Source organism: Populus trichocarpa, chromosome 8 (assembly GCF_000002775.5).
Source record: "Populus trichocarpa isolate Nisqually-1 chromosome 8, P.trichocarpa_v4.1, whole genome shotgun sequence".
NCBI classification, from domain to species: Eukaryota; Viridiplantae; Streptophyta; class Magnoliopsida; order Malpighiales; family Salicaceae; genus Populus; species Populus trichocarpa.
In genome coordinates, this window is record NC_037292.2 from 987,857 (window position 1) to 1,015,254 (window position 27,398).

Genomic DNA, 27,398 nt, shown 5'->3' on the forward strand with positions numbered 1-27,398 from the left:
CAAGATTAATGAATAAGCCACCGCGGGTACGTATTCGTGGCAGTTTCTTAAGAACTCTGACGTCTGGTGATGGTGATAGACTGAGTTTTTATTCCAATGCCAGCAACCAGAACCATTAGCACAGGTAAATTAGGCCTGCTTCCATTACTCGCCAAACAAACCCTTCCAGTTCAGAAGGACATAGAGCGTCTTTATTTTTCTATTCAATTGAATTTTTTTTTTGATATTTTAGATTATATTAATTTTAAAAAGAAAAAAAATTATTTAGATATATTTATAGATACAAACTAACTTGAAAAACAAGCAATATCACAATCCAAAATATCATATTATTTGTCTTTGTGATTTCGATAATTTATTAAAATAATATTTTTTATTTTTTAAATTTAATTTTGAAATTAATATACTAAAATATAATAAAAATTCAATTTAAAGAAAAAAACATGAAGGCACTGCAAAAACAAACACGGCACCATGTGCCGGTGACTTGGGCAGAAACGTACGGAGGCTTGGATTATGCTATGAAAACAACTGATCATCTTGCTTGCATTTGCTTAGTCTTCTATGCATGCATGTTTCCAAGTGATTAAAGTTTGAATGAGTATGTATATTAAGTCAATTTTGGACCGACACCGTGTGATTTTATGTGACAAGTCAAGCATTGGAGTAGATGTATAACTCGTGAGTCATCTTATTCTATCGTCGACGAGGTCGTGTTTTCTTATCAAAATTATAATCATCTTCTTAAGTTTCTTTTTTGTCTTTTTTCTTTTTCCACCTGCAGTACGGATTCAGAAGTGGGCTGACCTCATATTTTATTTTTTACTACAGACTGCAGAGGATATCTTTAAACAAATTGATTGTCAATGAGATTAATTTCTTTTTTCGAATGGTTTTAAAGATATAATAACCCTCGTATTAGTTTGATATATTCAAATAAATTAATTATTTTTTTTAGATATCAGCTTTGAAGTTTGAACTCGAATTCTTCCCCATGCATTCCTCGCCGATCCCCACCCCAAAGCAAACGAATTCATCAAAGATTTTATAGGAAAAAAATGAAAATTAATTAACAACATTATGGCCCTGTTTGCTGAGATGTCTTCTTCCCATCTTCTTCTTCAAGATCAAGCCTCTCCCTCTCCCCCTCCTTTTTTTTTTTTTTTTTTTTTTTAAGTTTCTATACAGAAAGATAGGCTTTCTTTCATCAAAATCTCTTCTCTCTTGCAGTTTGTTCTTGTCTCCATCCTTTACTACTTTATGCAACAGCTCTTTTCCCTTTTTCTAACTAACCCATCACCTTCCCTCTTTACCAATCCTTTTCTTGCTCTTCACTCCTCACTCTTTTGTTACTTCTAACCCACAAAAAGAAACCATAATCCAACACCCATTAATTTGTGTCTTCTTTCCAAAATATTAAGAGAAAGGAAGATGGGTAATTGCAACTGTTTTACAAACTCAAAACAAGCAATGGCTGAGATAGCTCCATATGATCTCATCAAATCAACTACAGCCGTCCACTTATACGGTGACCCCGCCACCTCTTCCACTCTCTACATTCATTTTGCTCTTCTTTACAAGACCAGAGCGCTTCAGTTTACACCCACTAATGACCCGCAACCAGTGGTTCAAATCGGGTCTGAAACGATTTCGGGAACCCGAGAGATGATGGTCCGGTTCATAGACGTGAAGTTGCCGCAGCCGCCGTTGGTTGTGCAGGTGGAGGAGGAGGGAGGTGAGACGGCGGCGTTGGTGGTGAAAATGGCGGCGTTGCAACATAGGAGTGTGGTGTGGCATTTGGAGAGGATGGTGAGGTGGAGTGAAGATTTGGTGACACGTGGTGGGAGGAGGAATGGTGATCCGGCAATGGGGAGTGAGAGGATGGAGGTGAAGAAGTTTCAAAAGAGTTATACACAGTTGTTGGAGGTTATGGTTGAGCACGCGCAAATGGAGGAGCGTGTGGTCTTTCCGCTTTTGGAAACGGCTGAGAGAGGTAAGGAATTGGGGACATCCTTGTTCGACCGGTACGAGATCTGACCTGAAAAATGGTCTGGGTTGCAATATTTTAATCTCCCACGAAAAGATATTTGACAATCAGGCTAGAAGTCACGGATTTACCAAGTCAACCTGCCTACGAAAAAATATTTTAATCGTATTGTTTTGGAAGTATTTGTTTCTCCTAAAAAAAATTGTGTACTTGAGTTGTTGCTCGGTTAATTTTGATTATTCTTGCTAAAGATTGGGTTGTGTTTTTAAGCTAATGAAGATTACTTGCTGGTAAGGTGAAGAATAGTGTTCTTTTTTATTGCTTGCTGAGATTTTTTTTGTGGGGGCAATGCACTTGCTAAGGATGTTTAAGATCTGAAAATTAAATGTGATGATCCAGGGCTATGTAAAGCTGCAAATGAGGAACATGGAAGGGACCTGCCCATCATGAATGGAATCAAAGAAGATATAAAATCAATTGTAGTTCTTGACACTGGAAGCCATGACTACCGAGAGGCTCTTCGGAACCTTTCCTCTCGGCTCAGATCATTGCTGGTATAACCCCATCCCTTTTTAAATGTTTTGCTTTAACAATCTGAGAAAGATAGGTCATGCCCATGTAGTGTGGTGCAAGCCAAGTTTACTGCCATTCCTTGATGTAATAGTGCTGTGGGGCTAGTTTGGCTTTTACAAGTATCTGCCTATGAATTTTCCCCGTGTCCCTTTATCGAGAAAGGTGCCTTGAGGTCTTTAAAGGTACTGAATAATTTGGATTGTTCCAATGTGCTAACAGGAGCATAGTAAAGAGCACTTCCAGGAGGAGGAGAGAGATGTATTGCCATTGATGGAGGCTATGGAGCTGAGCAAGGAGCAGCAATTGAGGGTATTGGAGCAGTGTTTTGATGTGATGCAAGGGACCCATTCGCATTTGTTCAGCTCTTTTATCCACGGCCTTCTCCCTCGAGAAGCAATGCAGTACCTGGATTTGATTATAAGTTGCAAAGAGGAAAAACTCGTGGCCCCCATGCTTCTTAGGATTATCCAGTAGGATGTTAGACCTGAGAAGGATTGCTGCTTTTTCGTACTGTTCATAGAGATATACAAGATGTTTTGTGTATTCTTGTACAGAGCTGGAGCTACTGGTATTTGTTTTCTGATACTTGCCTTTGCTCTGGTGCGCCATTTTGAAACTGTTATTTGTACACACAGGAGCTTTTGCCAGGGAATGATTGACAAGTAACAGGAAGTTTTTAGATTTGATGGAGAAAATCTACACAAAGATAAAGATATATAAGAGATATTTCCCCTCTCAATGTTTAACCTAGTGTACATTATCCTTTCTGCATAGTTTTATGTGTTTCATGGCGAGATTGAGGCAGCGATTTATTTATAATTTAAAGTATTGTTTATCTAGAAATATATTAAAATAATATTCTTTTTATTTTTAAAAAATTAATTTTAAAATCAGTCCATCAAAACGATTTGAAAACAAAATTTAAAGGAACGTGGTTTCAATCGTGTTCCCAAGTAACAGATCATTAATGTTTTAATATTAAAAAAATAATATAAAAAAATATTTTTAAAAATATTTACAATATAATATCAAACAATCACCTTTCTTCTATTGTCGGTGTAAGATTGAACCATTGCTTTTTATATGATTTAAAAATATGGTAAGTCTTCTCATTTCTATCCATCTTCATTTTTTTTCTCTCATGTTGATTTTTTAACAACTTTACATTTATCACAATGCAATAAGCATCATCATAAAAAAAAAAAAAACCACAAAAAATCATGATTTTGTTCCGAGTTAAGATGTAATTGGCCAGGGATGAGCTGAATTAATTGAATTATATTCAAAACAAACAATTTTCAGTATTTTTTAAAATATTTTTGGTTAGAAAATTAAAATAAAAAAGGTTGATTTAGTTTTGATAAAACCAAACTACACGGAACTGAACAAAAAAAATCATATAAACAAAAAACCAATTAAAACAAAGTTTGTAAAAAATAGCAAAATTGAAAGCTCTATAAATTAAATTATACATATTCAGTTTGGTGTTATTAAAAATAAGACAGAAAGAAAGAGAATTAGTTTAATTAAATTTCTTAATTCAAATTAAAATTTTTAATTAGTGTTTAAAATTATGGTGGTGATTGTTTTTTAAAATGATTTTTATCTTGAAATTTATTAAAATAATATTTTTTTATTTTTTTAAAATTTATTTTAATATTAATAAATAAATAAACATAAAAAAATAACTTAACACAACAAAAATTCAAAAACTTTCAAAAACTACTTTTTTTAATCATGGAAACAAACACACTCCTGTAATTATCCTTTTTTTTTTTTAAAAAAAAAATTCTATCAGCATAACTATCTCTTTCATTTCTTAGGCCCAAGTTAGAGGCCGAAGCGTGAAGCACTAGTCTATTTCACATCTTGTCGAAAATCATCTTATACACTCTCTCTCACTCATTTCTGGCGGGACACAAACGCCGTTGTCCATATACAGTCTCGAACAGAGAAGGGCTAGGGGTTTCCTTGCAAAAGGCTCTGTGAACAATGGAATCTGAGTCAATACTCCCCGATTGGGCATCAAAGCCTTGCATTATGGGCATAGATGAAGCTGGTCGCGGACCAGTTCTTGGTACGTTACTGCTTATTCATACTTGTTTTGCTTCACATTTTTTACACTTCTAACAATTCCTTTCTGGGTTTTCTTTTCTTATTTTCATTTTATTGTCTTGAAGTCTTTTTTGCGGGGTTAATTGTTTGTCTTGTTTCAGGACCTATGGTGTACGGATGCTTGTACTGTGCTCGCTCTTACGAGAAAACTCTCTCTACCCTCAAATTTGCAGGTTTTGATTTTTAAAACTTAATTTTGATCTGGGTTTTGTTTGGTTTCTTGGAAATGCCTGGCCCTTTTTTGTGTCCATTTGTTTTAATTTCCATCTGCACTGGAGCTGGAATGATGTTATATGAGAATTACTAGAATGTGTAGAATGTGGAATGTGGTGCAAAAGTATATCATTTACTCCATCTTTATATTTGAAAGTTTGGATCTTTTTCCGCAAATGGCATCATTAGCGCATGTACCCTTCATTTATGTGGACTAGAGCTTGAGTGATTGGAAAGTTTTTATTTAGATTTGTATAAGGGCTTGAATGATGGTGTGTAATATAATTTTAGAAGGTGGAATTGGAGTTAAAAGAAGGATTGCATTTTATCATTCTTTTTGAAAGTTTAGATTTTTGCCAACAATGGCAATTATAAGCTATCTGTGCCCTTTCAATATATGGGTTCAAATATTGGATGGCTTTACTCAGATTTGATGATGCCACCTTTTATGTTGTTGCTTGTAGATTCAAAGACTTTAAAAGAAGAGAAAAGGGAGGAGTTATTTGAAAAATTAAAGGCTAACGAATTGATTGGATGGGCTGTTGATGTTATTGATCCGAGGGAGCTCTCGGCTAAAATGCTTAAGAAGTAAGTAGGTAATGTAATTAGATTTCTTCTGGCATTCTTTAACATTTCTGTTATAAATGTTTTCTTATCTTTTCTCTTTAGGATCAAGATAAACCTAAATGAGATCTCGCACGATTCTGCTAGTGGCCTTGTGACTAGGGTGCTCAACATGGGAGTTCTTTTAACTGATGTAAGATTTTTTTCTTACTTAGAGGATGTGGGTTTTCCCCTTAACGCATGCTTATCTAGCTGTAAGTTCGAGGCAATTATATGGACCATTTCCTCTTTTCCTTACAATCCATGTGCATTATATTGGATTAAACATGTGATGATGTGTCAACCTGCAACAACTTTTGTAGTTTAAGTGCCTTTTAACTTGCTCTGGCATTGCTATCATTAAATAATGCCACAATAGAAGTTAAAACTGCTTACATGTTGACATGATTGGGTTTCAGGTGTATGTGGATACAGTGGGAGATCCTGAGAAATATAGAATAAAACTGTCTGAGAGATTTCCTTCTATCAAGTTTGTTGTTGCGAAGAAGGCTGATAGTCTTTATCCAGTCGTGAGCGGAGCAAGTATTGTTGCGAAGGTAGCAATTTCCCATTCATTTGATTCCTCTAAATTTTTCTTGCTTGCATGTTTATTTTTTGTTCAATTGAGTAGGTTACAAGAGACCGGGCCTTGCGAGACTGGGTACTTGATGAAACAGCTGAAAACATGACTAGGAATTTTGGATCTGGATATCCTGGAGGTTGGCAGTGCTTAATCATCTCTTTGATGTGTAATATGATCTTCACTCTGTATATTTTAGCTGTTTGTAAATTGAATCCAGTTTTATTGTTGGGTGCAGATCCTGAAACCAAATCTTGGTTGGAAAAACATCAACACTCGGTATTTGGATTCCCATCATTGGTCCGCTTCAGTTGGGGTACATGCACGTCCTATTCCAAGAACATGGTTGAAGTTGTGTGGTCAGTTATCAGTCCTCACTTTACTTTCCCTTAGCATTATCTTTCTTCTGCAGCTGCATCATTGTGCCGCATGATTTGAGGTGTCTCTGCTTTTCTCAATGAGACAGGCATTCATTTGGTGGTCATGATACTAAAGTAAACAGGAGGTTAAATGTAGCAAATATCACTACTTTAATCAGTCATAACTCCATATAGGGAATGCTATGGAGGTGAGGTCAATTTGAATGACTTCCTATGATTATTTGGGGCATCGTTTATGCTTGGACTTTAGGGAATTGAGGCTTTTAGTCGGGTGTGCAACCTGGTAGTATAAAACGTTTGATGGACCCACTTTGGAATGAATTTGCTTCACTATTCTTTGCTTCCCTTTTCTTTTGTATGTGATGCCAGAATAGGCACAAAGCATTAATCAGTTTTGAGGGGTGCACTCCATGTTACTTGCACATGAATATGGTCCAGTTTGTTGATAGCAGGATTGGTTCTTGTTTTTTTATGCATGCCATTTGCAGCCAGCATTGTCTGGGATTTACCAATACCCCATTTTCCTGTTTCCTTTGCAATTCACTTTGCAAAAAGAAAAAAAGAAAGATAGAACTATTGAATATGTCATACTTCACATGACTACATTTGTCTTGTTATTTTTAAACAGGGAATCTGATAAAACGGAGGAAGATGGTTCTAGTAGTAGCAGTGGTAAGAGGCAACTAAAATTAAGCAGTTTTGGTGTCACTACATCAAAGAGGAAAAGTGAAGAAATTGAATCAAGTGGTAAAAGCCGCTGCAAGTTTTTCCAGGCTCGTAAACTTGAGCAACTTGCTAATTTCTAGCAGTGAAGTTTGATTATTGTTTTACCTCATACCAATATTAACTACTGCTTACCTTTGTACCGATGAATCGAGCAATTATGCCAGCAAGCATCTGTTACAAATTCTAGAATGTAGACTGAAGGGTAAAGAATGAATTTTAACCGAGAAATATTGTGAGAACATTTAGAAAAGGGCCTATTTGAGTTGTGGATATCAACTGTTTTCTTAACAGTTATGGTGAGGTCTGTTCCCATTCAATTACCAATGACTAGCTAAGGCTGTGGGTGTCGGGGCTTGGGCGACAAGCAGAGCTATTTCCAATCAGACTCCGAGGGTGCTAGAATTTGAATGCACTGGATTTTGTAGCCCTTCTGCACGCACTCACATGGGTGTGATTGCACAAACTATGCTTTTAATACATGGTAGTTTACATGCCAAATATTGGAGTTGATTCCTCATATATTAATGATTTGCCATGTACGAACACTGCTTCATACGATTGTCTCCAGGCAAGAAGAAAGTAGCCTACTAGTGCCTTTGAAAGCATTGTCATGAGGAACCAGAGTGTAACCCAACCATGACCTGTAAAATGATATCAGAAAATAGGATGCTGAAACTCCTAGTGATACGTGTTTTCTTTTCCTGTTTCATAAAGTAGAAAGTTTTCTAGCTTCAATTTAGGACTTATGTTTTGGCTGAATGATTTTAATCGTGCGGACCTGCGAACCTGATAAAAATAAATGATTGCTACAAGAGCCCGTTGCACATGCATTTGCTTGCCATGATATACATTACAAACCGCACAACTGACTTTTATATCACAGGAATGCATGCTACAAACACAACCCAAAACCGAGTGACATGCAAGTACAAAGCATCAACAACCTCGTTATTTTAGCTTAATGTACAATGAGAGCGACCAAGGCAGTCGTAATCAGTATTGGAAGCACTATGCCGTTCGCCTGGTGGCTGCCAGCATTGTGGTGTTTGTTTGGGTGGTGATTCATTACAGCACCAGTTACGACAACCGCTCCACTTCCGTGTTCATCACCACCGCCATTCGAAGTGTCAGCTGCCCCAGTTGCACCACCATGTGTACCTCCATAAACTGAGCCATGGGCAAATTCGCTGCCGTGTACTATACCACTTCTTTCACTAGAATCATCACCAATGCTACTGGTGTCATGTTGATGTGTGCCTGTCGCTCCCGTACTGTTCTCGTGCAGAAGATCTGTTTTTGATGTTGTTGAGTCTTTCTCGGTGCAAAAAACAACAGAGGGACCGATTAGTGATTAAAACTACGAAATAAAAGGCTTGAACTTCTTAGTCCTGTCAACGATAGTAAAACTATTATGCTACGTCTGTTCAGTGTTTCGGGTTTCTGGTTAAAGGAACAGACAAAACAAGATAGTTTTGAAGCGAATCTGTCCTTTCAAAATATGAAAGGTGAGAGGTCATGTACTCTCAAACTCAACTGTTTTCATTTTTCATGTTTTGTTATCTCCAGATGGCACCCTTTCCTTAAAAGAAATGATAAACGAAACCTTAAAATTCATTTGATCATTCGGTCAAAGTTCAGTGTAGACACCCTTTCCTTTAAAAGAAATTTGGAGGAGGTTCTTTTTTGCATGACAGTAGAAAATCCTTTTATCTGTGGGGGACAGGGAATAATCTGTTGCCATGCAAGATTCAAAGTTTCTCTCTTGACCCAAAAAGAACTCTGCTTCGTATAAGGGAATTACCTTATACGTGGCTAGCATAAGAAATTATAAGCTTCTTACTAATCTTTTACTAATCCTGGTCTTGTCACGCAGACTATCATCATTTACACAGGTGAAAGCAAGATTTGTCTCATCGAAAATCTTCGAATAGAACTCTATCAAGATGCTTGCAACTGTAGTGCCCAGAAATTTTCAAGAAGAAAGCTAAAAAAAGAGTATCTGGTTCTCCTCCTTTTTTTTTCCCTGCATATTTGACTAACCACAACAACTATCATATCCCTTCCTTAAAATTCCTAACTTGAATGTTTGCGCATTCCTTTAAAAAGATTCAATTCGTAAGAAATATTTTTTTTAAAAAAATGATCAGTTTCCGGTTTAATTATATCATGAAAAAAATGAGAATTATTAACTTTTACAAAAAATTACAGAAATTTAGAGTGATCAACTTTCTCTTAGACCTCGTTTATTCATTGAAAAATCATTAGTTATGAGAAAAATAATAGTTTTTATGTTTAGTTATACCATAAAAACGAGTTAATAAAAAATACAGTCTGCGTTCAGAATTGAATACAGAATTCAACATACAACATACTTGTAACTCAGATGAAATATTTGAATACGTTAGATTTTTTAAATACTTGTAGCTCATCTCCTTGCTCCCAGCTGCTCGAGCTAGCATCCTACTCCATGGACTCTATGGTGTTTTTTTGGCTTGTATATATCAGAATTCATTGACTCTAGTACTTGAACGAGATATTGTGCCTCAAAAGGTTCTTCTTATTTTCTCGAAGTCTATGAATAATTAAAAGGGTTCTACACACACACACACACACTCTGCAGAGAGGCAACAGAAGAATACCTGAGAGGAGGGGCTTGTGATCATGAAGTGGATCAGTTGAAGATGCAAACAAGCATAAGCTTGCGAGCACGAGGAACAAATATCCCATCTTGTTACCATCTCCCATGTTTTGGGTCTCCCTTGTTCTTAATGCACGGAAGGAACTTCAAGAGCTTGTCTAAAACCTTCCTGGTTATATATGTCACCGCAGCCTCTGTTTCAAGACAGACGTGTCGCATACATACCTACTTTTATATATATATCAGTGTGCTAGCTAGTAGAGTCTTGTAGTAGTTAGTAGTTACAAGGTATAATTAAGCAGTAATTATATTCCCTTAAATAAAGTAGCTAAGATGATAGTCTTGAATCTTGCTTTATCTTTAATCACCAAAGTGATCATGACCTTGTCATCGATTACATCAAAGAATTGAATTACTATGGGCCAAATGTCCGATTCTCGAATCTCTCTTTATAGGCCACTAAATCGTGGGGGCGATCAGGTTTATTCTTTCTTTTGCTTTTTATCGATTTACATATTATAATGTTTGTTCAAAGAATGGATTTTCATTGTATTTTAAAAATACTTTTTAAAAAAATTAAATTTTTTTTTATATCATAAAATATGTTTTATATATTTTTATATCGTTTTGATGTGAAAATTAAATTTTTAAAAATAAAAAAATATTATAAAAAATAACCATTATTATAATATCAAATGAGCTATTAACCATAGATTTTGTGAAAAATTGAAAGCAGTAGTGCGTGTAGAATATTTAATTATGGAAGCCATTTGTAAAATGCAATTTCAGCTCATAGTTTGCTAAAAATTAAGGCAACCCGGTAATGCTTATATCTTATCACCGCATGTGCACTTTATAGACGCGCCTGCATTCTTACCAAAGTTATTAAACTCACCCGACCCATAAACTAGTTGGATAGCTGGACGGGTTAGCTTTAATTCATCAAAGTGGATTAAAACTACATTGTTTTTATTTTTTATTTTAAATCAAATCATGGTTTAATAAAATTATATATTGACATTTAAGCTTGTTTTAATCAAATTAATTATTGATTTTTTTCAAATATTATTCAGATTAGAGTTAAATTGACACGTGAACTAGATTAAATTTAATAATTATTTTTTTTCCTAACATCTAATGAATTTCCAAGTCATTTTTTTATATATATTTTTACTAGTTCATCCACTATTGAAAAAAATGAAAGAAGGGATGCATGTTGAAGATGGGATTGAGAGAATTTACCACCTTTTCTTCCATTTTAACATCGTATCATCTCCCATCAAGAGGGAAAATTATTCTTTCTTCTCTTCGTGCCATTGCTTAAGATTACACAATTCATTGAATGAGTGGATACTGACTTTTGTCTTGTTGAAACTTGAAACTATTATTGAGAGTCCATTTTGAAACGGTGTTTGATTTTTAAAAAAATAATATTAAAATGATATTTTTTAATATTTTTTTTATAATTTTTGAAATACTAGTATAAAAAATAAAAAATATTTTAATATATATTTAAATAAAAAAATACTTTGAAAGAAAACAATACACCGCAATACTTAGATGTGCAATTTAAGAGGAGAACAACACAGAAAACAAACTCCACAGTGAGGATTTCAGGCGCCAGCCCAGAAGTCCCTTAAGTTGAACCCGAATGAAGCCCACTAGAACTGTGTTTTACAGGTCCAACCTCAATCAAGGATGCACCAAACCCAGCAACCAAACACACCGCAAATTAAAAAAACCCTAGCAAGCACCAAAATGCACACTTATAAATACTCTCTGCAAGCGGGCCTTACTCCTTCTTCTCGCTTAGCCTAGTTTCTCTCGATCGGTCCCTCCAAAACCCTAGAGATTCAACCTTTGATCTCTTGTCATGGTAACAATCTCAAGACCACATACCTTTCATGATTTTTGTTAAATATCCCTTCTATTTCTCGGCATCCGAACAGTGGTTTATGATGTTTTCATTCATTTATTCGTGGCGGTTGTTTTCTTTGTAGGCACCAAAGAAGGAGAAGGCTCCACCACCGTCTTCAAAACCAGCTAAGTCTGGCGGTGGCAAACAGAAGAAGAAGGTAAAACAAATCATGGGGCTCCTTCTTTTGTTGGTTTTTTTAGTGTTTTTTTTTAAACATTGGATGATTTGCTCTTAAAGAGTGTTTGGGTTTTATGTGCAGAAATGGAGCAAGGGAAAGCAAAAGGAGAAGGTGAACAACATGGTTTTGTTTGATCAAGCTACCTACGATAAGCTTCTTTCTGAAGCTCCCAAGTACAAGCTTATAACTCCTTCTGTCTTGTCTGACAGATTGAGGGTGTGTTCTTTATGCTCTACATTACTTTCTTTTAGTTTTCATTCTTACCAGCCTTTATGCTTTTATGGTGTTAGTCTACATTTAGAATGGATTCTGTGGTGTTCTTGGAAATTGCTCATGTAATATGGCTCTGGTATCATGCTGCGTAAGTTGTGCTGAGAGACAGGCAGGCAAATTTCATAAGTGGCAGAGTTTGTTTCAAAAAGCTTTTGATTTGATGTGTTCTACTTAGGTTAGTTTAACTTCAAGATGTGGACACCAACAAAGGATACTGTGAAGTTATGTTCTTAGAGAATTGGAAATCATTTTGCATATGCATTAAAGAAATGCGACCTTTGAAGTCTAAGTTTTACCGTCAACGCTTTTCTTTGAAAGGTAAAATAAAACAATATAGCATGAAATTTGTCTTCAAAAAATTCAACCTGGGATTTGTAAACGTTGACCTGCTTTTCTTGATTTTTTGTTTTTTCATGTATCGAGTTTCTTTTATTTTTTCTTTCGTTAAGCATGATGGAAGATGATGAAATGAATCAGAAGGATTCCCATTGATCATTCAATGTGATATCATAACCAGCACGTCTGAGCCATCATGCTATCCTAAGCTGCTAAATGATCTAGATTCCTGCTTCAATATCTTGTGCATTTAATCTTTTGACAAATTCATGATGATTCGTTGTTTGCTTAATGCTTTGCAATGTACGCAAACATTTGATGCTTTGTTTTTTATCTGAATTTCAGATTAGTGGCTCTCTTGCACGCAAAGCAATCAAGGATCTAATGGCCAGAGGATCCATTAGGATGGTATCTGCACATGCCAGCCAACAGATCTACACCAGGGCTACCAACACCTAAGAGACAGTTTTAACATTTTTCCTGGCATTGGGAGTAATCTAGTACCATTTTGTTTCGGTCTCATTTCTTTATACCATTCATGTCGAGAATGAAGTTTTGATATATTTATTCGGTGGCAGAAGTTTCATGTATTGCAGTATAGTTGATTTTATACTTAAATTTTTGTACGTCAGCAATATTTTCACAGATGATGGTTCTTTTCCAGTTTTGACCTTAAATTGGTCAATCTTTTTATTCTCTTCCACAATTTTATGGCGACATTAAATCAAACTAAGAATTTATGCAGGTTTAGGATCCTGCTCATCATGTTTTAACAAACTTGATGTCTGTTAAATTTGGCTTGATACATGCATGTCATGAGTTAAATTTGTCATCTGTTTTAATCTAGCGTAATTTTGTTGGGTGTGGTGATTCCTTTTGTCAACAAAATAGAAAGAGGAAAGGACTGGATTGCTGGAACTTCCGTTACAGATGCTAATTGGAATGGCAATTATGTGGAAATCACTTTCTCATTGAAATTTTCATATGAAGTGGCCAAGCATTTGATCCACCTCCCAGGTCAACAAGGCTTCAGCATTCCAATTGACAGCAACAAATGATCTCAGGTGAGTGAAATTGATTCAAAATTTCAGAACATGTTCATAACCATCTTTCCTAAATTGAATGCCATTCAACTCTGTTTGACGTATCTATGAATTCATAAAAAAAAAAGAATTCAAAAGATTATCGTTCATTTGCTTCTTGTTGGACAGCTTGAGCTGTCTATTGCCTCACCTGTATCCTAAAAAAATATTGATACATATATTAAACCTGTCAACCTGATGGGTCGAGCCTGACATGTCGATTTAAAATTCAATTTAATAGGTCAACGTCATCTTCTATCCCGGGTTAATTGACATAGTTAGACCTTGATCAAACAATTTAAGTGAACCTGTGACTTGTTTAAAACCTAGGTTGGCTTTTATATTTTTTTTTTCAAGACATTGCTTTAACTTTAAAAACTTAAAACTACATGTTTTGATACCCGGCAACCCGTGACCCGAGCCTGAATAACAAATCAGGCATCATGTGGGTTCCATGGCTCAAATTGATGTCCCCTGATAACTACCCGCGTGAAAACACAAAATCAATTCACATGAAGTACAAGTTGATCACTGAAATGAAAGATTTCAAGGTACTGGAGACTGAAGGCTGTTCGAAAATTAACAACACAAACGTTAAACCAGGTTATAGGAATGTCTGATAATCAAGTGCCCTACCAGCCTACTATAAATGCAGGTTCCTGCATTATTGAGACAGCAGCACAAGCGCAACCAGCATGCTAGTTATGCTGCTCAATACAGATCTTCCTCCTTGTGTGTGTGAATCACACAGTCCGAAGTTGGATATGAGACACAGGTAAGGACGTATCCCTTCTCCATCTGTTTCTCATCAAGGAATGAACCATCTGATTGGTCTACGGACCCTGAAACCAACATACCAGCACAAGTAGAGCAGGCTCCGGCTCTGCATGAGTATGGGAGCTCCACTCCTGCATTTTCAGCTGAGTCAAGGATGTAAGTATCACCAGGGGCATCAAATTCGTGCTCGCATCCATCTGGTGCAATTAGTTTCACTTTGTAAACTGCCATTGCAGATACTTTGAAGGAGGAAGACTTCAAGCCAAATGCTTTAGATACATTCCTTACAGAACCCAAAGCACCGGGGCTCTTGATCAATGCACACGACTTGCTTGGGCTTGCAACTTTTCTCGGTGGTGCACTTCTGATCATGCATGTTGTGGGAAGTCTCACGGTTGACATGTTTCCACCTGCACCAGAGCAATTAGGGACATTTTGTGGATGATCAATCACTGTCAAGCATAGCTTTCTTTCCTTTCCTAGCTTCATCTCATGCTTAAAATGTGTGATACTTGCAGGAAATAAAGACAATACTGCCAAAGGAAGCAAGGGAATCCACTGTGGTTCAATTTATTGATTCATGGATCAAAAAATGTCCCAACAGGAAATTTGTGGTCAGATCAATGATTTGTAGCCGCTTAACATCATTTGTAACGAGGACAATTCTCTTCAAACCATCAAGCCAAGCGGAAGAGAGTTAAGAGGGAGAGAGAGGGAGAAGGACACTTGTGCTTTGTATTAGAGACAATAATTTCTTGGCCATCAGAAAATTTCCTCTATTTTTGCTGTGACCACAGACTACAGGCAATTCAGAAAATATTTTTTTACCGTATATTGTTACAGTCACTGCCAAAATATATAATGCGTGATATATTTACATTTATGCAGAAATCTGCTCTGCCATTACAGCTTGTCCTCATCACCATTTTATAACTGAAGCTTTAACCAAGTCAAAATCAATCACCCACAAAACTATAGACCTGTATTTCAAACATACATTATACCTCAAACATCACAACGATTGATGATTTTAAGATTTTATTCACTTTAAAGACAGTGGATTTTGTCTTCCGCAAACCTAAGAACCACCTCAGCTGACTTGAAACAAATTATTACTATGATGTTTTCACAGTGATTTATAATTACATTTCTTGATTCAGAACATGAAAAATAAAGTTCCCGAGATACGAAATTAATCAAACAACATCAGTAAGAAGTAAAAAACAAAAAAGAAGCAGCAAACTTCCATACAACATGTATCAACATAAAAAGCAACAAAGCAAAGCTGATAATAACAGATCAAGAACAGGAAAAGGACAAAAACAAGAGCAATAAATCACGTAAAGAAGGGTAAAAGGCAAGAGATCTTACAAGGAGAGATTGATTGATGAGACCTGGCTAGAAGGAAGTTAATAGGCGGAGATTACAAGGAGACCTACCTGAGGAGGGTGCCCTACCTAACTTAGACTCAGGGTGATGGGTGTAAACAATTTTATAGTAAGTGGAGATTTGTTGGACAGTGAAGTAAGGTGGCTTTTATTTATTGGAAAGCGGCTGTTTGTAACTTTCAGGAGATTTGGACTCAGTGCTGTTTGTTTTACTGCTGTTTGTTTCAGCGGTTGATATTTTTTTTTGGAAATTTTTTTTTTTAATATTTTAAAATTATTTTAATGTATTGTTATTAAAAATAATATATTACTTTTTTTTAATAAAATAATATTGTTCTAGATATATTTTTTTTAAATCTAAAATATCATTATAAAAAAATTTAACTAAAAGAATAGATCATTCAAGTTAATTGAATGATTAGTTAGGGATAATATTAAAAATAATAATAAAAAATATTATTTTAATATATTTTTAAATAAAAACATTTTTAAAAAATAATTTCTACTGCTTTACCAAACACCCCCGCGTTGCCACCATCAACTCACAAGCGCATCAGTCAGCAACCGTGTGCAGCTTTTTCTTACACTATTTACCCTGCATTTTTAAAACCCTAAATTGAACAAAATAGAGTTTGTCTTCACATACAGCACAAAACACTCAAAAAGCCGCAGAGCGAGATAGCCCTCAAAGAGTTGTCATAAACTCCTCCAAAAAAGTACAGGGTCAGTAAGAGATGGCTCAGCTGAAGGCAATATCCCCATGTTCATCACTCAATCTCTCTGTTCATGTCCCTAAGAGCGGTACACTCCCCACTTCTTTACACTTTTTGATGATTCTGCTACGCTGGAAGTGATTTTCTTGAAGCTTATAACAAGTTGAATATTGTTTGCCAGATTTAATGCTGTGTAATGACAATGTATCTTTTTCAAAGAAGTCAGCTTTGTTTCAAGAGGTATATCATTTCTTTTGAAGTATAGTGGTTAGTTGGTTTTTTTTTTTCATTTTTTCTTTACTTGCAGTTGGGGGCTAGAAACAGTGAGCTTCAGGGTGATGCAGTTGTGAGCAATAAAGGGAATGGTCTTCGAGTTCATTGCAACAAAGGTGAGTTTAATTGCTGCCTTTTTTGGTTTTGGGCTTTTTTGATGAGTTAAAAATATTAAATTGATTCAATTTGAAATGGGAATTCAATATAATTTATAAATTTTAAATCTTTTTATTGGGTTTTCTCTAAAATTGTTTGATTGTGCAAATGCTAAGTTTTACTAGAAAACGCAATTGTAATTTATTAATTCAATAGTGTTTTTTTTATAATGCAATCAATAGCTGTATACTGACAAGTCAATGCATTCCTGGTGTTAGTTTTTCTGAGGTTCTGCTCTTACGCATCTTCATTCTTAAAGCAACCAAGTTAGCGGGGATGTTAATGTGAATTGGCTAGTCTGGTGGGGTCAAAGTATGAACTTGTTGTGTTTAAGAGTTTGATATAAAGTCTGAATTTTCAATCTTCATAACTGTTTTATTATGTATGTACTAAGTTTTACTAGGTGCGTAGTTGTAATTTATTTATCGAGTAGTTTTTATTTAGCTGAAAATATTTATGAGATTGATGGGCTGGATCTTCAAAAGTGTATGTCTGGTTGTAATTTTTTGAGATTCTGTGGCTGTTGAAGCAGCGAAGATAATGTGGATGTAAATAATGGGGTTTGTAACTTCTGCTTAGTGACACTGTAATTGATCATGATCTGCAGGGATTCAAGCAGTACTATCCCATGACAAAGCTACTGAGGTTTTTGAAGCTACAAAGACTAAAGGGCTAAGAGGAAAATTAAACAAGGTTGTTTTAGCCTATAGTGGTGGCTTAGACACCTCAGTTATTGTCCCATGGCTACGGTATACCTCTTGCTTTATGTTTGAGTTTTCTAACTAATCGATACTCATGGTTCATGAGCCTTGACCTGTTGTTTTGGTTTAATTATGAAATTCTGGGATTTGGATGTAAGTTTTATACTTGCTCCATATGATAGTGTTTAGAATAGATACGAAGGAAGCGCGCATATGCACTTTTTATGCTTGTGTTATGATATCAAGATGTGTGCTTCTGAGATCATTATGTATTCTAATCTGGGGTTGGTGAAGGGCTGTAAAGTTTTCTCAGCTCAACCAGATAGGTGTGAATTATGTTGCTAGGTGTTTTATATGTCATATGGTGGGTGGCATAGCTCATCTTACTAGCAGAATTACTTTTCATTTATTTTGCTTCCTGTCTTTATGCATCACAGTTTCTCAGTGTTTTCGCCTGCCCTTTTCTTTCGAAACAATTGTTTTTGTTGACACTCCCTGTTATAATTTTTCTGCTATTTTTCCTTTCAGGGAGAATTACGGTTGTGAAGTTGTTTGCTTCACTGCTGATGTTGGTCAGGTTTGTAAATAGTAGAAAAATCTATTAAATTCGTAGTATTTGATTTGCTTAAGAATAGAAACTTATTCCTCATTTGAGCTATCTTATCTGGTTTTATAAATTACGGTACCTGTCTTTATACATGTGCATGGCATCGATTTTTCAATTTGCAGGGAGTAGGAGAATTGGAAGGCCTGGAACAAAAGGCCAAGGCTAGTGGTGCTTGTCAGCTAGTGGTGAAGGACTTGCAGGAGGAATTTGTGAGAGACTTTATTTTTCCCTGCTTGCGAGCAGGCGCCATCTATGAACGGAAATACTTGCTGGGAACATCAATGGCACGCCCTGTTATTGCAAAGGTTGGCTCCCCAGAGAGTTGTTGTCTTGTTGTAGTTTTTAGATTTTTTTCCAGAATTAAGATAAACATCGAGCCATTAATAAAGAATGATGATAGTGTGTGTGTTTTGCCGTTTTCCTTGTGTTTTATCATCCTCTGACGTCAAATTTGTTTTCCATAGAAGCACTTTCTATTATCTAAAACAAGTACAGATACTTGCAATTTTATGGAGTGTTTCTGTTTCTCTTCTCTCTGTTTTCTGTTATCTAGAATATGCATTGCATCAGTGTTATATCATTAATAATCATACTTTAACCACATCATGCTGTGACAGGCCATGGTGGATGTTGCAAAAGAAGTTGGAGCCGATGCTGTTGCTCATGGATGCACAGGAAAAGGAAATGATCAGGCATGCCTCACAAATAGGATAACTTATCTAACATGTGCGTTCCTTCTAATGTAATTTTTTTGGCTTTCTTGTCTATTCAGGTTCGCTTTGAGCTCACCTTCTTTGCCCTGAATCCTGAGCTCAATGTTGTGGCTCCTTGGCGGGAATGGGATATCACAGGAAGAGAAGATGCCATTGAATATGCCAAGAAACACAACGTGCCTGTCCCAGTGACAAAGAAATCCATATACAGCAGAGACAGAAACTTATGGCACCTGAGCCATGAGGTTAGTCCCCCTCATCAACTGCTTCCAAGGAAAAATTGTAGTTGTTAAAGAATATTAATTTAGAATGTCTTGTGTTAAGCTTGTTGAAGGTAGAAAATCACTTGTTGGTTTTAATGTCACAGTTAGACTCCTTTGTGCTGTCAGCTCAAAATTTGTTTTCTTCCCCGCACTTCATTGTCTTTGTTTGCTATTTTCATGCTTAGCAAACACTTTGAATCCTTGTGATTTTGTGTGTATATATATATATATAAACATACACAATGTTTGTTTGAATACTATATACTTAAATTCTTTAATAGTCATTCGGTTGTTAATTTGTTCTCTAAATCTTATTTGCTTCTTTCTCTCAAGGGTGACATTCTGGAAGACCCTGCTAATGAGCCAAAGGAAGATATGTACATGATGTCTACTAGTCCAGAAGCTGCACCTGACAAACCTGAGTAAGTCCCTCGTTGAATTTTTGATTCAACTAATCTGAGATTATCATCAATTGAGTTCTAATCCCAAGTTCGCATTTTTTATCCCCAAATCTCATTTTTTTTTAAATGTGTTTGATTCTTTTAGATATGTAGAGATTGGGATAGTGTCTGGCCTTCCTGTTTCTGTAAATGGGGTGAAGCTTTCCCCAGCTTCTCTACTTTCCAAACTCAATGAGATTGGTGGGAAACATGGTATTGGCCGTATTGACATGGTTGAGAACCGACTTGTTGGTATGAAAAGCCGTGGAGTATATGAAACTCCTGGAGGCACCATTCTCTTCACTGCTGTACGTGAGCTAGAGTCATTAACCCTGGACCGAGAAACGATGCAAGTTAAAGATTCACTTGCTCTAAAGTATGCTGAGCTAGTGTATGCAGGCAGGTGGTTTGACCCACTGCGGGAATCAATGGATGCATTTATGGAGAAGATCACAGAGAAGACAAACGGTTCAGTCAGACTTAAGTTGTACAAAGGATCTGTGTCAGTAGCTAGCCGGACAAGCCCCAATAGCCTCTATAGGGAAGACATATCCTCCTTTGAGAGTGGGCAAATATATGACCAGGCCGATGCAGCTGGATTTATTCGACTCTATGGTCTTCCAATGAGGGTTAGGGCAATGCTTGAGAAGGGCATCTGATGATTGTTCTTGTGATCTACCGTCTAATGACTTTTTGGTTCATTCTCTTGTTTCAGGAAGACATTTAGGAAATCATAACGATGGATTAGTTTTCATGGCGATTTTCTTATATGTAAGTTTCTCTTGGACATGTTCTTCAGCGGATGTTTTGTCAAGCAGGGAACTTGAAAATTTCGGGGATCAGTGAGTATGGCAATGTAAAGGACGGTCGATTTAGGATGCAAATTCTAACCATTCACTTATAGTTGGTGAAGATGAATGAACAATCTCTCACCAGGAGGCCAAAGCAATCTAGGCATTCATGTGTGCAAAGCTAATTATCTTATGACATCCAACTGAAAATTAATTTAGGCATACCAATCCATAATTAATAGGGGGAATCCTGTCTTCATTAAAACTAGGGTACACGGAGAACTAAAAAGGAAATCTAAAAAAAGAAAACCCTACCTAAAAAAACTACAACATTGACTGGAGCCAGCATGAACGCTGGCAAGGTTTCTATGTTTCCCTCTAATTGCATCAATCTCATCACAAACGTAACTCCAAGTCCACTGGTATCTTGGAATCGTTGCTGCTGCTCCCTGAATTTTTACCCAAGAAACTGCTGATATCACTGTAGTTTCCTGTATAGGAACTAGTCTGGTGATTCAAGCCAACCACATCAAGAAAATTTCTTGTTATTAGACCAGCTTCTTGAGACCTTTCATCGTTAACATCACCCCCAGTTTTGCTCTTTATTTTATCGCACATAATTTTTCTTTTCTTTCCGGTCTGTTCCTTCCCAACTACTTGATCGACAACCTGCGATTGCCTCTCCAAGATTTTCAAAACATCCATCAGAGATTCCTCGGGCAAGTAATCAAACCTTGGGTCCCAAGTTTCGAAAACTCTCGGTGCCTTGTCGACAACCTTCTCCTCGCCTTCAACATTGTTTACTGTTCGATTGGCCTTGTATGCCTTGAGAACATCAACAACCCTCTCCTTTTCTTCTGGCCATGTTTCAGTAGTGCCATCAGGATCAACACAGATTAAGCAAACAGGAACGTCACACAATATAGCAAGCTCCCTTGTTTTCTTCTTTAGGGTGTTCTTCCTATCCTCGTAGGACTTCGTGGTCCTTTTGTTTTCGAGTGGTGTCATGGTGTGATCAGCTCTCGATGCCTTGCAGAGAAAACAAAGAGAAAGATCAGCTGCGTTGATTATAATGAACAAAGACGCTAATAAAATTATGCGTTGGTGGATCATATATAATGATGAGAATTGTTTTAATCCTTGCATGGGCCGGATGAGGAAATCCGACTGTAATTTGAAGCGTGAAAAAAATATATAGAATTTTCTTTATTTATTTATTCAAAAAAAAGATCTTGAAGTTCCATATTAAGGGAATTCAAAATCGGCGCCTGTCTTGTGGAGAAAGGATTTATTCCTCATATTTTGCATATTTTGTAGAAGAATATGAATTCGAAATCAATCCGAATCAGAAACTATAGAATAAGAAAAGAATTTTAAGAAATCTTAAAAAAAATAATTGAAATTCTAAAACTTGTTTAATCAAATTAGTTACATATCTCATCCTGTAAAAAGAAAAGGATTAATTGTCCACATGTCAATATAAATGAAGTCAAGATTAAAAAAAAAAAGAATTAATTTCTTCTTTGTTTTTAATTTCAATAGTTTCTAAAAAAATCAGTAATTGAATTTTAAATCTAAATTATATTTTTTATTAATTCAATCTGTAAAAAACTATCTTGAACTTAATTTATACATTAACTAAAACTAAGTTCTTGAATAATCTTAATGTCGCACTTCCAAATTAATCTTAAAAAAATTATTAATTCAATATTTTCAAATTAATTTGGAGAAATTTATTAAAACGACTAATCTTAAATTGAATCCAAACACTTCTCGTAATATTTTTCTTCAAAACCTTACCTGGAATTAAATTTAAAATAGAAGCACGAAATACAAATACAAGTATAAATAATTTATAATATGCAAAATAATTAGCTGGCTAGCTAGGTTCAAACACTGTTTATTACCCAAAAGAACTATATATTCACAAAATTCAACAAAAAGGCAAAATCAAATTTTTATTCTTCCTCTTCCAAAATATTCATATATTTTTTTTCCAACAGAGAGACGGAGAGAGCTTTGTAAAAATGGCAGCTACAAGGGCATCCAAACTTTTCGCAGCAGCAGCAGAGTCGGTGGGTTCCTCAGCCCGAAAACAAGTTCTAGACTTGACGGACACCGCCGCTACCAGAATCCGCCACCTCTTGCAGCAGCGCCAACGTCCTTTCCTCCGTCTCGGCGTTAAAGCTCGCGGCTGCAATGGCTTGTCATACACTCTTAATTACGCAGGTTCAGCTATGAAACCCTCATTTTTCGCCTCATTGGTTCATTAATTTTGGAAAAAGATTGAGACTTTTGAGTTCCTGTTTGATGGGTTTGATAGGATTATTGTAAAGTTTGAGACTTTTTTCGGTCTGGTTTGAAAACTTAGGTTTTCTGGGGTCTGAAAATGTGGGGCTGTGACTAATTTGGATTTTTAGAGAAGGGGCTTTTTGGGTTAGAAGGAAAGTTTGTTGATTTTTTTTATTCTTTTGTGTTTTGATTGAAATGTGCAGATGAGAAAGGGAGGTTTGATGAATTAGTTGCAGATAAAGGTGTGAAGATATTGATTGATCCGAAGGCACTGATGCATGTTATAGGAACCAAGATGGATTTTGTTGATGACAAGCTCAGGTAAAAGTTCATTTTTTTAGGTTGAGTTTCTTTGCATATGAAGTAATGTTGGAGGGCATCTAGGTGAATATGGGCATGGTTCAGTTCCTATAAGAAATTTGTTGCCTGAATTAATAAAGTTTGGTGTCCAGTAATAGGGATAGTATGATCACTCCAAGCTGGAAGTTGAGATTTAAGTACTTTTTTTTCCCCATTATGCTGCAAATCAACTCCATTTGCAAAGGTAGAGGGCAGTTGAATTTAGTTGATGACATCAAATTTCCCTATGCTGATGTCCCATTATAGGATGTGGTTTATTCCTTGGATTGCGTTGTTGTTTTTGAACTGAGTAGTTTCAGATGTGGGTGTTGGGGTAAAAACCATTGCATCACCCCACCCGCCCTGCCTCAGCCCCAATTCCTTTTCCATGATTCTAAGGAATGCCACTTCAATCTTTTTGATTTGTAGTTTTTGCCGGTATTAAATTGGTATCTGTTGTTGGTAACTTGTGCAGATCTGAATTTGTCTTTATCAATCCCAACTCCCAAGGGCAGTGTGGTTGTGGAGAGTCCTTTATGACAACAAGTAGTTCCGAAACTGCTAAACGTGGTGGGAGTTAAGCATGTGCAAGAACAAATAATAGCATCGGGTTGTACCGGTGATGACAATACCAAAGCAAATCATATTTTATGTGGTCAAAATCGCTTTTATCGTTTTAGATGGATACTGGATAGTTTGTAGTGTATACGATGACAGATATCTCCTGTATGTCTGAACGAACACTGTAGATTTTAATTGTATTAGCCAGGAGCTTTGTATCTATAGCAATTCAAAAATTCTTTGGTTGAAATAAGAGAACTGATGTATTGTATTCTTCCTAGTGCTGCTTCAATATCTTGAGTTGATTGTTTTGCTTGTATGCTGTGCATTTCATTGCTGCGAAACATGCTTGGTGAATTTTGATTTTAATGTCGTATAATCCCACACCTAAAATTTCTGCAAGGTACTCAGACCTTTTGTGTTTGGGTGCAAGCATGCTGAGTAGCCTATATCTGTTCTGTGAATGGAGCAAGGAATACAGGTTGGTTGAACCAGTGCCATATGCGTGAGTCTGAGAAAAACTCACACTGTTGATAGGAGGCATCATGGTCAGGAAATTCGGAAGAGAGGAAATGACCATGTATAAAACAATTATAGAAAAGAATTGTTCAAAGCTTTTGATGGCCCTTGTACTTGGCTCATGGAAGATTTTTGACTAGCTTATTATAGCAGTCGTTCATCTCAGTCATTTAGTGACTATTTGTAGTTTTTTAGAGATTGTATTTTAAGTTGTTTTTTTGTTTGAAAATATATTAAAATAATATATATTTTTTATTTTTAAAATTTTGTTTTTAAAAACATTAATAATGAAAATGAAAATCGTCATTTTTTCCAATAGCAAATCGAAAATGTCTATACATCGTAGTTCAAGGTTCCTATTCATGTCCATGGATCACATTTTGACATCCAAACACCGTCATTCGGCTTAGTTTTTTTAATTAACTAAAAGCACATGGGCTACCTGAAATAATAGCCCGCAGCACATTAATTAAGCATGCTAACCACTTCTGTTTTTTGGCCTATCAGCTCGAGAGCGTCCAGAAGAAGTTGATGGGACTGCAGAACTTGAGTTCACTTCATCTATGCTAGGAGTAGATAACCGGTGCTTTGACCATTCTTCCAAGGCCTTGTATTGGACGGAGTTCATTGAAATATAAGGTCGTCTTTCTCTTATGAACAGCTCAGCCTTTTTCCAATCTTCCACCACGCCTAGAGCCACCAACAGTGCGCACATTACAGCGACACTTCTTCCATGACCTACAGGAAGTGTCAAACCATTACCAGTGCAACACAGGAAGATCAAGTTGAGGATGCTTCGAGCAAAAGGATTGGGCGATAAACAGCACACTTAGGGTAATAAAAGCAGCATAATACCTAATAACATTCACTTAACTGAAAAACGAAAACCTAGATGAACATAATGGTTTGATATATATATAAAAGATGAGCAGAATGGCAAAACATCAATATCTAGTTGATCCCAAATTGTGAAGAACCCACAGTACGCTGACGCCATAATGCATCCAGCAATTCCTGGTTACTACAAATCATTGCTCAATGTCAAAAAAAGATGAATTTTTCATTTATTTTCTTCACTCTTGATAACAAAAATCTATTTTGTTATTAGGTTGTTCGCGAATCATGATACCACAAGAAGGAATGTCTCACATACTGCATAATACATGCATATAATCATACAACCAAAGCCTAGCAAAAAAATCCTCTTCAGAGAACCACACAGCTAGCCTTGGCTTGGAACTAAACCAAGCGATCAGCAAATTACACAGATAAAGGTCACCCCCTGCAGCCCTGAATCTAACCTTGTAATTACCTGAATTCTGACACTTAACTGCTGATCACCTATACCAAGATAAAACCAATTGCAAGTACAAAATTACTATGACATGAAAGAACTGTCTGCCTGTACAAAATGCATAGCAGAAAAGGAATTTCAGCACAGAAAAGTCAAACAAGTACAATCTTCACTGCACGAAATTCTCAACACCAAATGCAGCAAAATTGTCGAATAAGAAAAGGTATTTACAATCCAAAATCATACCATAAGCACAGTGAATGAAAACAGGCACATTCTGAGCTCTTTTCCTGCTAGCCCACTCGACAGTAGATTCAATCTCTCCAGGCTGAGGTGCCCTTGTATCCCAAGTTGGAAGACACAAATAAGAACGCCCTTTGAACTCCTCTTTTCTAGGAAACTCACAAGTACAATCTATAATAGCAGGATTACCAGGTGGCAATTTATCAACGGAATAAGGCCACCCACCAACATAAACACCCTCACAAATCTCATTATAAGGCTCCTCCCCACTAGTAAACCTGCGTAGAAATGAAAAGATTCTAACAAAATATAGGTATGGACTAAAAATTATAAGTGACCAAATAGGAAAAGTCCCATCTTGTTTTTTGCGTAAAAGCGTAGGGATATTGATTGATGGATGAGAAGCCAGTGATACAAGTAAGGATACTAACGAGGCATACAAGAATGGTAATGATAATAAAGTGAAATCAAGATTTTGGAGAGATACAAAGATGAGGAACAGCGCTGTTGCTTGTAACCCCATCAAGATTGATAAGCCTACATCCATCTTTTGGAACAGAACAGAACAAAACAAGAAACTGAAATCAAGAATTGTGTGGCATCCAATGGATAGTTTGTTGCTTTTGTACCTTGAAATATACAGGGAAGGATCTTGAGAGAGAAGACAATAAAAAGAAAGATGATATTCCAAGCAAGGATCTAATACTAAAATTCATAGGTACTCAAATGTGATATTCACACACACACACACAAGGTCTTGTATAATTTATTGAAAAAGAAACCAATTAAAGAAAATAAAAACAGAATTTCTTTTACTTCTTGGAGTGACAAGGGGAATAATTCCCTTGTCCCCCTTAGAGAATATCTTTGTACTGATCACGTATTAATAACTAGAAAAACTAGGTCCAAGCACTTGAATTTCATTCAATTAGACCCACTTATCCTCGTGCTACTTGTACCATCAACCTTCTTGATATGATCACCAACACTGCAGATACCATTACATGGTTGTTGCTTTTTCTGCCATTGTTCCCTAGCCTCAAAGAACCTTTGCATAGCTAGCTTCCACAAATTTTGTTGTCACCTTATGTATCTTGTGTGCGTCTTCTTTGTCACATATCGTTCCCCTTCCATCACCGGATTCCGATGTATGGAACAATAACTCATCTTAATTGAGCCTGCACTTATGCAGCTTCACGTACTTCATTACATTAGGGATCCTCTTTTCCTTGCTCAACATTTTATAGCTGAATTAGGGTGTGATGGAGGATAAAAACATTGGTTAGGACAACAAACACCGTTAAACACCACAAGTTTTGTCCTCAGCCATCAAATAAAAAACCTTAGATAACGTATGGGCAAAGTTGATTTATGGTTTTGCTCGATATATATAAAAATTTAAAGGCTACAACCTTACATGTTTTTCATGGCTTTGTTTGGTCACTTAGTCTACAAACCACCAACCTTTTGACAGATACGTGAAAGTTCTGCTAGTGGCAGCCTAACTGGGCCCAAACTCCACAAAAACAGTCCATAATGGAAGGGAACAATGAAAAATTTCGGTCCAACTTTAGCCTAAATGATAATCGCTAATATTGTTTAGTATATTTATTAGTTTTTATTTATTATAGATATGATAAAGTTCTTTTAAATTTAATTAGGAATTAGTTGAATTTATCCTTATATTTTAAGCATGGTTTTCAATCTGTTTTTATGAGTTTGATTG

At 36.1% G+C, this 27,398-nt stretch overlaps 8 protein-coding genes and 1 non-coding gene across 10 annotated transcripts; 6 read left to right on the plus strand and 3 right to left on the minus strand.

Moving 5' to 3' along the window:
* The first annotated feature begins 1,148 nt into the window (after nucleotides 1-1,148).
* Nucleotides 1,149-3,306, plus strand: LOC7490892 (uncharacterized). The gene is made up of 3 exons (XM_024606313.2): nucleotides 1,149-1,993; nucleotides 2,387-2,541; nucleotides 2,780-3,306. The coding sequence occupies exons 1-3, from the start codon at nucleotides 1,432-1,434 to the stop codon at nucleotides 3,032-3,034; spliced, it is 972 nt and encodes a 323-aa protein (XP_024462081.2). The 5' UTR covers nucleotides 1,149-1,431; the 3' UTR covers nucleotides 3,035-3,306.
* A 1,094-nt stretch (nucleotides 3,307-4,400) lies between these two features.
* LOC7486905 (ribonuclease H2 subunit A) lies at nucleotides 4,401-7,405 on the plus strand. Its single transcript, XM_002310973.4, has 8 exons — nucleotides 4,401-4,637; nucleotides 4,777-4,848; nucleotides 5,353-5,476; nucleotides 5,558-5,645; nucleotides 5,911-6,048; nucleotides 6,123-6,210; nucleotides 6,310-6,430; nucleotides 7,080-7,405. The coding sequence occupies exons 1-8, from the start codon at nucleotides 4,553-4,555 to the stop codon at nucleotides 7,255-7,257; spliced, it is 894 nt and encodes a 297-aa protein (XP_002311009.1). The 5' UTR covers nucleotides 4,401-4,552; the 3' UTR covers nucleotides 7,258-7,405.
* Nucleotides 7,406-8,023: 618 nt separating this feature from the next.
* On the minus strand, nucleotides 8,024-10,086 carry LOC7486906 (uncharacterized). The gene is made up of 2 exons (XM_002311906.4): nucleotides 9,817-10,086; nucleotides 8,024-8,488 (listed from the first exon to the last, which is right to left on the minus strand). Exons 1-2 carry the CDS (start codon nucleotides 9,920-9,922, stop codon nucleotides 8,136-8,138), a joined length of 459 nt encoding a protein of 152 aa, XP_002311942.1. The 5' UTR covers nucleotides 9,923-10,086; the 3' UTR covers nucleotides 8,024-8,135.
* Nucleotides 10,087-11,536: 1,450 nt separating this feature from the next.
* On the plus strand, nucleotides 11,537-13,297 carry LOC7490893 (40S ribosomal protein S25). The gene is made up of 4 exons (XM_024606314.2): nucleotides 11,537-11,691; nucleotides 11,816-11,890; nucleotides 11,993-12,127; nucleotides 12,866-13,297. Exons 1-4 carry the CDS (start codon nucleotides 11,689-11,691, stop codon nucleotides 12,977-12,979), a joined length of 327 nt encoding a protein of 108 aa, XP_024462082.2. The 5' UTR covers nucleotides 11,537-11,688; the 3' UTR covers nucleotides 12,980-13,297.
* Nucleotides 12,638-12,715, plus strand: LOC112328540 (small nucleolar RNA R12). Its single transcript, XR_002983555.1, has one exon. It is a non-coding gene; the product is annotated as a small nucleolar RNA R12 (small nucleolar RNA).
* An 812-nt stretch (nucleotides 13,298-14,109) lies between the features above and the next one.
* Nucleotides 14,110-15,930, minus strand: LOC7486907 (ferredoxin, root R-B1). 2 transcript variants are annotated; one of them, XM_002311907.4, is made up of 2 exons: nucleotides 15,751-15,930; nucleotides 14,110-14,789 (listed from the first exon to the last, which is right to left on the minus strand). In XM_002311907.4, exon 2 carries the CDS (start codon nucleotides 14,779-14,781, stop codon nucleotides 14,314-14,316), a length of 468 nt encoding a protein of 155 aa, XP_002311943.2. In that variant the 5' UTR covers nucleotides 14,782-14,789; nucleotides 15,751-15,930; the 3' UTR covers nucleotides 14,110-14,313. The 2 variants fall into 2 exon arrangements, with proteins under 2 accessions (XP_002311943.2, XP_052311025.1); XM_052455065.1 differs by lacking the exon at nucleotides 15,751-15,930 and having other exon boundaries at nucleotides 14,110-15,648.
* A 369-nt stretch (nucleotides 15,931-16,299) lies between these two features.
* Nucleotides 16,300-20,517, plus strand: LOC7490894 (argininosuccinate synthase, chloroplastic). Its single transcript, XM_002310975.4, has 10 exons — nucleotides 16,300-16,568; nucleotides 16,662-16,720; nucleotides 16,788-16,869; nucleotides 17,517-17,658; nucleotides 18,139-18,187; nucleotides 18,340-18,522; nucleotides 18,835-18,909; nucleotides 18,990-19,175; nucleotides 19,527-19,615; nucleotides 19,740-20,517. Exons 1-10 carry the CDS (start codon nucleotides 16,502-16,504, stop codon nucleotides 20,290-20,292), a joined length of 1,485 nt encoding a protein of 494 aa, XP_002311011.2. The 5' UTR covers nucleotides 16,300-16,501; the 3' UTR covers nucleotides 20,293-20,517.
* A 1,849-nt stretch (nucleotides 20,518-22,366) lies between these two features.
* LOC7490895 (iron-sulfur assembly protein IscA-like 1, mitochondrial) lies at nucleotides 22,367-23,896 on the plus strand. The gene is made up of 3 exons (XM_002310976.3): nucleotides 22,367-22,653; nucleotides 22,920-23,037; nucleotides 23,531-23,896. Exons 1-3 carry the CDS (start codon nucleotides 22,452-22,454, stop codon nucleotides 23,634-23,636), a joined length of 426 nt encoding a protein of 141 aa, XP_002311012.1. The 5' UTR covers nucleotides 22,367-22,451; the 3' UTR covers nucleotides 23,637-23,896.
* Nucleotides 23,897-24,420: 524 nt separating this feature from the next.
* Nucleotides 24,421-27,048, minus strand: LOC7486909 (uncharacterized). Its single transcript, XM_002311909.4, has 2 exons — nucleotides 25,676-27,048; nucleotides 24,421-24,873 (listed from the first exon to the last, which is right to left on the minus strand). The coding sequence occupies exons 1-2, from the start codon at nucleotides 26,217-26,219 to the stop codon at nucleotides 24,614-24,616; spliced, it is 804 nt and encodes a 267-aa protein (XP_002311945.2). The 5' UTR covers nucleotides 26,220-27,048; the 3' UTR covers nucleotides 24,421-24,613.
* Between the last annotated feature and the right edge of the window lie 350 nt (nucleotides 27,049-27,398).

Excerpts from the sequence above, each read along its gene's own strand:
- LOC7490893 (XM_024606314.2), top strand. Across the intron at positions 11,891-11,992 it reads GTGGCAAACAGAAGAAGAAG|AAATGGAGCAAGGGAAAGCA; the intron begins GTAAAACAAATC and ends TTTTATGTGCAG. Across the intron at positions 12,128-12,865 it reads TCTTGTCTGACAGATTGAGG|ATTAGTGGCTCTCTTGCACG; the intron begins GTGTGTTCTTTA and ends TCTGAATTTCAG.
- LOC7486905 (XM_002310973.4), top strand. The coding sequence starts at position 4,553 with ATGGAATCTGAGTCAATACTCCCCGATTGGGCATCAAAGCCTTGCATT. Across the intron at positions 6,211-6,309 it reads TGGATCTGGATATCCTGGAG|ATCCTGAAACCAAATCTTGG; the intron begins GTTGGCAGTGCT and ends TGTTGGGTGCAG. Across the intron at positions 6,431-7,079 it reads AACATGGTTGAAGTTGTGTG|GGAATCTGATAAAACGGAGG; the intron begins GTCAGTTATCAG and ends ATTTTTAAACAG.
- LOC7490894 (XM_002310975.4), top strand. The coding sequence starts at position 16,502 with ATGGCTCAGCTGAAGGCAATATCCCCATGTTCATCACTCAATCTCTCT. Across the intron at positions 17,659-18,138 it reads GTTATTGTCCCATGGCTACG|GGAGAATTACGGTTGTGAAG; the intron begins GTATACCTCTTG and ends TTTTCCTTTCAG. Across the intron at positions 18,910-18,989 it reads CAGGAAAAGGAAATGATCAG|GTTCGCTTTGAGCTCACCTT; the intron begins GCATGCCTCACA and ends TTGTCTATTCAG.
- LOC7486907 (XM_052455065.1), bottom strand. The coding sequence starts at position 14,868 with ATGAAGCTAGGAAAGGAAAGAAAGCTATGCTTGACAGTGATTGATCAT.
- LOC7486909 (XM_002311909.4), bottom strand. The coding sequence starts at position 26,219 with ATGGATGTAGGCTTATCAATCTTGATGGGGTTACAAGCAACAGCGCTG. Across the intron at positions 24,874-25,675 it reads TTTCATTCACTGTGCTTATG|GTCATGGAAGAAGTGTCGCT; the intron begins GTATGATTTTGG and ends CACTTCCTGTAG.
- LOC7490895 (XM_002310976.3), top strand. The coding sequence starts at position 22,452 with ATGGCAGCTACAAGGGCATCCAAACTTTTCGCAGCAGCAGCAGAGTCG. Across the intron at positions 22,654-22,919 it reads ATACACTCTTAATTACGCAG|ATGAGAAAGGGAGGTTTGAT; the intron begins GTTCAGCTATGA and ends TGAAATGTGCAG. Across the intron at positions 23,038-23,530 it reads TTTGTTGATGACAAGCTCAG|ATCTGAATTTGTCTTTATCA; the intron begins GTAAAAGTTCAT and ends TAACTTGTGCAG.
- LOC7490892 (XM_024606313.2), top strand. The coding sequence starts at position 1,432 with ATGGGTAATTGCAACTGTTTTACAAACTCAAAACAAGCAATGGCTGAG. Across the intron at positions 1,994-2,386 it reads TTTGGAAACGGCTGAGAGAG|GGCTATGTAAAGCTGCAAAT; the intron begins GTAAGGAATTGG and ends GTGATGATCCAG. Across the intron at positions 2,542-2,779 it reads CTCGGCTCAGATCATTGCTG|GAGCATAGTAAAGAGCACTT; the intron begins GTATAACCCCAT and ends ATGTGCTAACAG.
- LOC7486906 (XM_002311906.4), bottom strand. The coding sequence starts at position 9,922 with ATGGGAGATGGTAACAAGATGGGATATTTGTTCCTCGTGCTCGCAAGC. Across the intron at positions 8,489-9,816 it reads TCACAAGCCCCTCCTCTCAG|ACTCAACAACATCAAAAACA; the intron begins GTATTCTTCTGT and ends GCACCGAGAAAG.